This window comes from Glycine soja, unplaced genomic scaffold (genome assembly GCF_004193775.1).
Source record: "Glycine soja cultivar W05 unplaced genomic scaffold, ASM419377v2 tig00033048_1_pilon, whole genome shotgun sequence".
NCBI classification, from domain to species: Eukaryota; Viridiplantae; Streptophyta; class Magnoliopsida; order Fabales; family Fabaceae; genus Glycine; species Glycine soja.
In genome coordinates this window covers 22,639-33,510 of record NW_021143881.1, presented here as the reverse complement: position 1 = coordinate 33,510, position 10,872 = coordinate 22,639, and the positions used below count along the sequence as shown (strand labels likewise).

At 38.2% G+C, this 10,872-nt stretch overlaps 1 protein-coding gene across 1 annotated transcript; it reads left to right on the top strand.

Annotated features, from left to right (window-relative positions):
• Positions 1-4,460: 4,460 nt before the first annotated feature.
• On the top strand, positions 4,461-8,309 carry LOC114404401. Its single transcript, XM_028367373.1, has 5 exons — positions 4,461-4,691; positions 4,772-4,885; positions 5,464-6,081; positions 7,239-7,415; positions 7,497-8,309. Exons 1-5 carry the CDS (start codon positions 4,461-4,463, stop codon positions 8,307-8,309), a joined length of 1,953 nt encoding a protein of 650 aa, XP_028223174.1.
• The last annotated feature ends 2,563 nt before the right edge of the window (positions 8,310-10,872 follow it).

Below are 10,872 nucleotides of genomic sequence, written 5' to 3'. Positions count from 1 at the left end.
ATTTTCAACATGGTCCATGACATCTTTGTCAAGGTGAAACTGGAAGTAACAAGGACATCAACAATCCTAAATATGTTTGGTAGTAGACGAAGCAGTGATGTGACTCGATTCATCTTTTGCCCCAATTTTGCAAGACGGTTACTTCCATATTTCAACTTGACTTGATGAACCTTTTTGTAAAAGCATGAGCTTGGTTCAACCCCGTATCCCAGGGAATGGCAATTTTGATCGCCAATACTTCAACAACGTTTCATAGGGATGAAAGACTCGAGAATATGCATGCTATGCATGGAAAATGTAATTATGAGATTGAGATGCCCGAAGAAACACCCTTTCTTAGTTAAACATGCATCAGGTACCATGTTCAATCATTTTGTTTTTAAGTGAAATGGGTTTATGATCCCAACATGGTTGGCTCATGGTACCGAATATATGCAACTAAGAATGCAGCGTGAATTTTCGTACTTCCCTTTTTTTTTGTTTTTGTTTTGTAGAGGAAAATACAAGGATCATGTATGAGCAAACAAAAAGTATGTTGAACGCATATGATGATGCAATGACTCATGCAAAATGTGAGGCTGGAATATGATAACGGACAAATGCAGGAACGATATGTTCATTATGATATTATGAAGAGATGCTTATGCGATGCATGATATGAATGCATTTTACGGACACGAGAGCCCGGAAAATTATCTCTTCTTACTTGCGCATTTGGGGACGCAGTGCCCCATGTGTACAATTAAGAAGGTGATATGGACCCTCCGTTGGTTTGTTTACACAAGGGATCAAGACAGAACCCATATGCGATGCCTATGCAAAAGACACAATGCGGGAATGTACACAGTATGACAATATTCACTGAACATAAGCAAAAGGGTATATGATACTTATGCATGGTAGTGTGAAAAATGGCACGCAACGTGTTTGCTCGTGCCCCTATTTAAGGGAACTATAAGGGAGAGAGCTAACTAGGCTTTTAGTGATAACCCCCAAGGTAGTCATATCTCTCTTGATGGTTTCTAGAGGTATCATCCCCTTCGAAGAACATACTGCAGCAGTAGGGACTACTAGCAACAATATGTTTTCAAAGAGAACAACTCTAGATGAGGGTTCACTGTAATCAAGCAAGTCGGAGACCTAGCATGATCACGGATTCACCTCCACTCCTTATGTTCCCACGAACCCGGGTATAGGGCCCTTTTTCAACTCACCGTGTGTGCAAATAGTGTTAGTGTTTGTGTGCATCAAATGAATAAATATTTACCTCATGCATACAAAAAAAATGCACTAAAAGCATCAAAGAGTTATATATACAAGAACATAATAAGGGGAAGCCAACAAAGGAGTAAGTCATGGCAAAATTTGCACAATATTAAATGGCCTAACTCTCTAAAAATAGTCCCCAGCGGAGTCGCCAACTCTCGCAACCAACCCTTCGGCGGGAGGGCGACGCGTGACTCGCGGGATGCGTGTTCCACGAAAGGAATACGCGCGGAGTCGCCACCAACGTTTATTTGAGGAAAACGTCGGAAAAACCGGAAAAGACGCGATCTACGAACTTTTTAAGTGAAAGGTTCGGGAGTTGTATTTACGTACGGGGAAGGTATTAGCACCCCACACGTCCGTCCCAAGGGACGGCAGCCTTTAATTGAATGTGCAAACATGACTTTGATTTTTTACGTTCCCTTTTATGTCCTTATATCCTTTATACCTTTTTTTATATTTTTTCTTTTTTGTGGTCGACAAGGGTGTTTCCCTTTGCTCCTACGTATTCCTCAATTTGGGATGAGAAAATCAGACCTACGTAGTTCTTTCGGAACAAAGTGTTTGGTTTAAGTTTGTTTTTTGTCTTTTTTGCAAAATATGTTTTTTATTTGAACAAAAGGTCATTTAAGGTGTTGGACCATTAAACGGTCTTTTGATTTTGAAAGGAGAGAAACGTTAAAGCGTTGGACCATTAACGATCTCTTGTTTTTGAAAGGAGAGAAACGTTAAGGCATTTGGACCATTAACGATCTCTTGGGGTGGTCGACAAAAGCGGGGCTTTTGCTCCTACGTATCCTCAATTGCGATGAGGAAATCAGACCTACGTAGTTCTTGCAAAAGAGGTAAAGTCACATGTTGATTTTATACTTTTGAACGGTCCATGTTAACCGATAAAAGCAAAGAGGACCGTTTAAGGCGTTGGACCTTAAAACGGTTTTTAGTGATTTTCGGACAAAACTTGATTTGTGAGTCTATTTTAGTCTTAGTTTCACTTTGGTTATTAATCAATTCATTCAAGGAAACTTCCAAAGAAAAACGTCCGATTGATTTTTTTAATTTATTTTATTCAAAGATATTTTGATTATTTTATTATTATTTTTCAAGATATTTTGATTATTTTATTATTATTTTACTTTTTTTGGTTTAACCGAGGTTATAGCGTGAACGATCGGTTAGATTTCGTTTTAACAGTGATTAAACGAGATTACAACACAAATGATCGGTTGAAATTCATTTTATCATTTATTAGACAAGAAAACGGCTTAAATAAATGGTTAAAGCACGTTAAAAACGGAAGAAAAGAAAACTGAAAGTAAACGAAATTAAAGTGAAAGTAGACAAAACAAGAAATGAATTGAAAGTCTCGAATTCGAAAACTTACCCGTTGAAGAACGAAGAACGAACGAAGAACGGATGAAAAACAATGAAGAATTTCCACAGAATCGCTTACGGAAGCGTTTCGGAAGCGCCTCGGCTTAGATTTTCTTCACGGAAACGATTTTTCCAAGCAAATTCGAAAGAGAGAGAAGTGCCAAAGGGGCTGAACCTTTTGAAACAGCTCCCCCCTCCCCTATTGTATAGAAAAAAAGGGAGGTGCTTGCCGCCCAAAGACTTAATGAAGAAGATTTCTAAGCGCACCCGAATTACTAAGTTCACCCCCCTTTTCGTATTTTACGGAAAAGTTACGAAAGCCTTACGGAACTGTTTTCGAATTTGATTTTCATCTTTTTTCTCTTCCCTTTCACCAATGTTAAGTGGAATATGCTTACCCAAGGTTTTCGGAAATTTTACGGAAGTATTACGGAAGCCGCGGAAGCCCCGAAAACCATTTTTCAAAAACGTGGAGGAGCTTGCCGCCCAGTTGCTTCCTCCTTAAGCAACCCAACTTCCAAAATGTTCTAGAAGGGCCTAGATTTGAATTGCTATTTACACCCCTATCTTGATAAGTTCACCCCCTTACCTTTTTTTGGTGATTCTTTTTTCGTAAAGTTACGGAAACTTACGAATCTCGTAACGATACTTGTTTTCTTTCCGTAATGTTACGGAACCTTGCGGATTACATAATCATCCCCCTTTTGACTTACGGAATGTTACGGAACCTCACTTAATTATGCAACGATGCTTCCATTTGATTTCCGGTGTGGCACGGAAACTTACGGATTGTGCATCAATATATTTTTGGTTTTTCGGCATGTCCTGGAATTTCATAAATTGCCTAATGATGGGTGCCAAGCACCTCACGAGGACCAAAGAATGGTCGCATGTCATCAAGCAAAGGTCCCCGGACGAAATTAGGGTATGACACTTGCTATGGAAGGCTAAATCCTCAGTTGGGGATTCTTGCTGAGTAATTCATGTAAACTTTTTCCCTATCTAATTAAGGTTGTTTTATGTGTTCATTGTTTCTATCAGTACTTTATTATTGCATGTTTGTGGCTTGATCACCCATATGTGTGTACTGTTAGGGGCTTTAGCATTGAAAGATGTATTGTCTCCTTAGAACTTGATAGAGCAGGATTAGGTTGCCGTATGTCTGGACACGGAGTGCGGTAATTTAGTTTTTATTATGCTGTGATCATAAAATTGTTCAATTAAGCCAAGTTCAACAAGATACATCTGCGAATGAAGTTTAATTAGAATTAGGCTAAACTCACGAGACATCAGTGTTTAGTACTTGAGCCTTCAGCATAGAACACAGAAACATCTTTAATTAGAGAAACATCCTTAATTTCATCAATTTGCTCAGTAAGAGGACCCAACGCCTTTAGATATTTGTTTTCACACTTACTTGCTCACGTATATTGCATTGTAATTAGAATAGAACATATTTTTACTTTCATTCACAATCATGATTTCTGTTTGCAAATGCCTGCTTATTGAACGAACCTTTACCAAATGAACAAGTTCCCTTAGTTCAATACTCGGTTCACACCGTTTTAATTATTTAATTGACGACCCGATGCATTTGCTAATAGATTTCACATCCACACAAATAAGTAGTATTCCGGAGTGCGAACAAGTATTTTGGTGCCATTGCCAGGGAACTTTTTCCATCTGGAAAGTTTAGTTCAGTTTGAAGGCATTAATTCATTATTATTTGATTTATGAATTTTTGTTTTTGTTAATATTTGTTTAGTTCAGAATTTATTTTCTTCTTGAATTGGTTAACTGTTGTTCCTGTTAGTGTTTGCATGCGTAGATCTTCAGCAGGTGAATTGGTTCCATTGGATTTAGAAATTGAAACAACCTTCAGAAGAAACAACACAGAGAGAAAAATAAATCTTTTGCACGACAGAACAGTAGCATCAATCCTTGAAGAGGCTCACTTTTCTGAGTCATCATCTTCTAATTCACCTACATCCAAGGAATCTCAAACAGCAGAATTTGAAACCGAAGTCATGGCTGAAGAGCAACCTCTACGAGTGACCTTAGAAGATTACTCAAGTATACTCGGTCGGAGGTTCAAGCACAGAATATAACCTATCCACATTCATTAATTCAGTTGATTCAGAACAATTTGTTTCATGGTATGCCAAATGAAGACCCATATGCACATCTAGCCACTTATATTGAGATTTGCAACATTGTCAGATTGGCTGGCGTGTCTGAGGATGCTGTTAGATTGAGCTTGTTTTCATTTTCCTTGTCCAGAGAGGCAAAAAGATAGCTCCATTCATTTAAAGGTAATAGTCTTAAGACTTGGGATTTAGTGGTTGAAAAATTCTTGAAGAAATACTTCCCAGAGTCCAAGACTACTAAAGGAAAAGCTGCCATCTCATCCTTTCATCAATTTCCAGACGAGTCCTTGAGTGAGGCTTTGGAAAGATTTTGTGGGTTACTAAGAAAGACACCTACTCATGGATTTTCAAAACTAATCGAGCTCAATATTTTCATTGACGGGTCAAGGCCACAATCCAAGCAGCTTTTAGATGCTTTTGCAGGGGAAAAATAAAATTGAAGACCCCTGAAGAAGCCATGGAATTAATTGAGAATATGGATGCTAGTGACCACGCAATCTTGCATGATAGAGCACAGATCCCAACCAAAAGAAGCCTGTTGGAGCTTTCATCACAGGATGCTTTGTTGGCCCAAAACAAGTTGCTATCCAAGCAACTTGAAGCTTTAATTGAAACACTAAGTAAGTTGCTAACTTAATTGCATGCTGTACAATCTCCACCCTCTTCTGTTTTGCAGGTTGTAGGTTGTGTTATATGTGGTGGAGCACATGATTCTAGCTGCTGCATTCCCACAGAAGATACAACACATGAAGTGAACTATATGGGAAACCAGCCAAGACCAAACTTTAATTCAGGTGGGTATTTTGGATTTCAACATGGCCAGCAATATAATCAGCAACAGGGACAGTGGAGAACTCACCCTAGTAATCAGTTCAATAAAGACCAAGGTGGGCCATCTAACAGACCACAGCAACAAGGGCCTAGTCTTTATGATAGAACGACAATGCTGGAAGAGACTCTTGCTCAGTTCATGCAAGTATCCATGTCCAATCAAAAGAGCACAAAGTCAACCATCAAGAATCTAGAAGTCCAGGTGGGACAATTGGCAAAACAACTGGCAGACCAACCGTCAAGCAGCTTTGGAGCTAACACAAAGAAGAATCCTAAGGAGGAGTGCAAGGCTGTTATGACTAGAAGCAAAATGGTGAGCAAGAATGAAGGTGAGAAGAGGATAGGTGAAGAAAAACAACAGCTGGTGACTGAACTAGCAATTGACCTAGTGGTGGAACCTTTGAGTGAGACTGAGGAAGAAGTGGAAGTAGATGATGATCAGCAGAAGGAGATACCAATAATTGTGAGTGAAAAAGAAATAAGTCAGAAGGAAAAGAAAGAAAAAGAAAAGGAGAAAGAAAAAGAAAATGAAAAAAATGTAAAAGAAAAAGAGAATGAGAGAAAAGAAGGGAAGAAAAAGACCAAGAGTGAGTTGGCTAGAGAAAAGAGAAAGAAGGCAAGTCCAAGCAAAAGGGAGGAGGTGCCATAGCCGTTGGTACCAACAAAGAAAGACAAGGAACAACATCTGGCTCGTTTCCTTGATATCTTCAAGAAATTGGAGATTGCTATGCCCTTTGGAGAAGCTCTTCAACAAATTCCACCGTACTCTAAGTTTTTAAAAGATATGCTCACACGGAAGAATAAGTACATTCACAGTGAAAACATCATTGTGGAAGGAAACTATAGTGTTGTGATTCAGAGGATTCTTCCACCTAAGCACAAAGATCCTGGGAGTGTGACTATTCCGTGCGCAATTGGTGAAGTTTCTGTTGGCAAGGCTCTTATTGATTTAGGAGCCAATATTAATTTGATGCTGCTTTCCATGTGTCGGAGGCTTGGAGATTTAGAATAATGCCGACTAGGATGACTTTACAGTAAGCAGATTGCTCCATCACCAGACCCTATGGAGTGATAGAAGATGTTTTGGTTCGGGTCAAACACCTTACCTTCCCCGCTGATTTCATAGTGATGGACATAGAAGAGGACTCTAAGTTTCCCTTAATCTTAGGGCGTCCATTTATGTCAACCGCTAGTTGTGTAGTAGATATGGGGAAAGGAAAATTGGAGCTGAGTGTTGACAATCAAAATTTTACTTTTGATTTATTTGACGCTATGAAGCATCCGAGTGATCATAAGGCCTGTTTTAAGATGGATAAGGTGGAACAAGAGATTGATATGGTAGCTAAAGCCATAGTTATGCAAACTCCAATCGAAAAAAGTGCTTACCAACACCCTTGAGTGTTTGACTGCAGAAGAAGAAAAAGAAGTATGGAGTTGCTTGAAGGAATTAGAAGGTGAGCAAGAGAGTTTTCCTGAAAGGATGAAAGTTGAAGAGTTAAAGAGAGACAGACCACCAGAGGAAGCAAAGGTGAAATTGAAGACCCTTCCTATGTATTTAAAGTATGTATTTTTAGGAGAAAATAACACCAAGTCGGTGATTATCATAACTCTTTAAAAAAGGAAGAGGAAGCTCAGCTGGTGGAAATTTTGAAGAAGCATACAATAGCTATTGGGTGGCATATCTCAAATTTGAAAGGAATCAGCCCTTCTTATTGTATGCACAAGATCAACATGGAAGCTGATTATAAACCTGTCAGACAGCCACAAACAAGACTAAATCCAGTCATGAAGGAAGAGGTGAGAAAGGAAGTGCTAAAGTTGTTAGAAGCAGGCCTCATATATCCAATTTCGGATAGTGCCTAGGTCAATCCTGTGCAGGTAGTTCCAAAGAAAGGTGGCATGACAGTTGTTAGAAATGAAAAGAATGATTTGATTCCAACAAGAACTATCATTGGATGGAGAATGTGTATAGATTATCGAAAGCTGAATGATGCCACCAGAAAGAACCACTACCCACTTCCCTTCATGGACCAAATGCTTGAACGGCTGGCAGGACAATCATTTTACTGTTTTCTAGATGGATACTTTGGATATAATCAAACTGATGTGGACCCTAAGGATCAGGAGAAGACTGCCTTTACTTGTCTCTTTGGTGTATTTGCTTACAGGCGAATGCCTTTCAGCCTTTGCAATGCTCCTGCAACTTTTCAGAGATGTATAATGGCAATCTTCGCAAATATGATGGAGAAGAGTATTGAAGTGTTTATGGATGACTTTTCTGTTTTTGGATCCTCATTTGAATGTTGTTTATCCAATTTGGAGAGAGTATTAAAAAGGTGTGAAGAAACCAATTTAGTTCTAAACTGGGAGAAATGTCATTTAATGGTGAAAGAAGGCATTGTGCTAGGACACAAAATTTCTACCAAGGGGATAGAAGTAGATAAAGAAAAGATTGATGTGATAGAAAAATTACCCCTTCCAGTAAATGTCAAAGGGATAAGGAGCTTTCTAGGGCATGCTGGATTCTATCGGCAATTCATTAAAGATTTCTCAAAGATTGCCAAACCACTCAACAATCTGCTTAACAAGGATACTGCATTTATATTTGATGAAGAATGCTTGCAAGCATTTAACATTCTCAAAACAAGACTAGTATCAACTCATGTGATTACAGCACCAGACTGGGGTTAAGAATTTGAGTTAATGTGTGATGCAAGTGACTATGCGATTGGTGCTGTGCTAGGTCAAAGGAAAGGCAAAGTTTTCCATGCCATTTACTATGCCAGTAAAGTGTTGAATGATGCATAAATCAACTACACTACCACTGAAAAAAGAAATGTTGGCAATTGTGTATGCATTGGAGAAGTTTAGATCGTACTTGGTAGGATCAAAGGTCATAGTTTACATGGATCATGCAGCAATCAAGTACTTACTTAAAAAAAGCTGATTCTAAGCCTCGTTTAATCAGATGAATTTTTTATTTCAAGAGTTTGATTTGGAGATTTGGGACAAGAAGGGTTCTGAGATTGTGGTAGCTGACCACTTGTCATGACTGGTCAACGAGGAGGTAACTTTGAGAGAGATGGAAATAAAAGATGAATTTCCAAATGAATCTCTATTCATGATGAGTGAGAGACCCTGGTTTGCTGACTTGGCTAACTTTAAAGCAATAGGAATTATCCCTAAAGATTTTACTTGGCAGCAAAGGAAGAAATTCCTTCATGACGCTCATTTCTATGTATGGGATGACCCTCATCTATTTAAGATGGGTGCTGATAACATTTTGAGAAGATGTGTTACTAAGGAGGAAGCCAAGAATATTCTATGGCATTGTCATAACTCTCCATGTGGAGGACATTATGGTGGCGACAAAACAGCAGCCAAGGTCTTGCAATCAAGATTCTTTTGGCCATCAATCTTTAAAGATGCTCACCAACATGCTTTGCAATGCGATCAATGTTAGAGAATGGGGGGAATCTCCAGGAGAAATGAAATGCCTCTGCAGAATATTATGGAAGTTGAAGTGTTTGATTGTTGGGGCATTGATTTTGTAGGCCCTCTACCTTCATCCTTAGGCAATGAATACATTCTTGTAGTTGTGGATTTTGTATCTAAGTGGGTCGAAGTTGTAGCTACACCTAAGAATGATGCCAAAACCGTGGTGAAATTCCTAAAGAAGAACATATTTGCACGGTTTGGGGTGCCAAGAGTTTTAATCAGTGATGGAGGTTCTCATTTTTGTAATAACCAACTATAGAAGGTGTTAGGCCATTATCATGTTACACATAAAGTTGCCTCACCTTATCATCCGCAAACTAATGGTCAAGAAGAAGTTTCCAATAAGGAATTGAAGAAAATTTTGGAGAAAACTGTAGCATCATGCAGGAAAGACTAGGCAAGTGATGTGCCATTATTTTCTCCTATTTCTTAACCTTTTTGCACCATTTTAAGTACTGATTAGTCTCAATTGTCAAATTAATTAGGCAGTTTTATTATTTGGGCCCATTCAGCTCATTTGATGTTTTTAATCTAATTTCATGAATTAATGAAGCATTGGGCTTGAATCCCGAATTGGGCTTGGACTTGAAGAGGGTAGACTATTTTATTCTACAAAATTAGATCTTATCTTATCATATCTAGATATTATTTAGATTTGATCTCATCTAGATATTATTTCATCTAGATCTTATCTTATCTAGATTTGATTTTATTTTATTTATGGGTCTGGATTTAAAACAGATTTGTAAGCTTTGGGGCTGGAAAACTATATAACAACACCAAGGCTCTAGTTTAGCTCTTTCTCTCTCTTCTCTTTCTCCTTTATTTTCGTTTTTGCAATTCCAGTTCTGACTTTTCGTTTTAGCAATAAAATTCCGTTCTCTATTTGATTAATGGAAGGCTAAGTCCCCAGCGCTGTTTTCTCTTGAGGATCAAGCACAGTTCTCTTTGAGGTTTTATTATTATTGTTAAATTCTGTTTAGTTTTTCCTCTTCACTAATTACTTTGAATTTGTTGCTATTAATTATTGCATGCTTAGTGCTTGATTAATTTTCTCTGCCCTTAACATTCATGCTTAATGATCGTTTATGAGTAATTGGTGTATGTGTTGCTTAATCACATAATAAATGCCTTATGTTAAATTTCGTTTAGTAATTTAATTTAGGGTTGGATTAAGTGGTTGAACTGAATAAGGATAAACTCTCATAACCTAGGATAAGAGACTAGCTTGTGAATCAAGGGGAAGCAACGTGTTTTAATTCTGATATTTTCTAATTCAATTTTACTCACTGTTTAATTTAAAAAAACAACAACCCCCCCTAATTTGTTACTATTCTCCTACTATCTGTTATGAACATTTGGTTTATCATTGCTCGTTGGGAAATGACCTAGGATCACTTCCTAGTTACTACATTTTAAAGTTTATTTGAATCGGGTACGGTCTCGATAAAATTTGGCGCTGTTGCTGGGGAACAGTGTCCAAAGGTTCATAATAGCTAGTGTCGTGTTAGTGTTTAATTCTTGTGTTAGTGTTAGTGTTGTGTTAGTGTGTGTGTTAGTTAGTGTTGTTTAGTGTCTTGATATTTTGTTTCGTGTGTGTTCTGTTTTAGTTTTTCTGTTAAGCGCTTCCCCTGTTTCAGTTTTGGGTGTTTTGCTGTGAATAGTGTTTTGCGACCACTTTTGCTTGCGGCAAAACAGAGTAGTAGTGGAAATCATGTAGCGACGGATTTTAGAGACCACCCTTGCTGAATTAGTT

Bases quoted from the DNA above. Each gene is read 5' to 3' on its own strand.
- LOC114404401 (XM_028367373.1), top strand. From the start codon at position 4,461: ATGCGTAGATCTTCAGCAGGTGAATTGGTTCCATTGGATTTAGAAATT. The intron at 4,886-5,463 runs GTTAGATTGAGC...TCTGTTTTGCAG, and splicing joins CTGGCGTGTCTGAGGATGCT to GTTGTAGGTTGTGTTATATG. The intron at 7,416-7,496 runs GTGAGAAAGGAA...AATCCTGTGCAG, and splicing joins ATCCAGTCATGAAGGAAGAG to GTAGTTCCAAAGAAAGGTGG.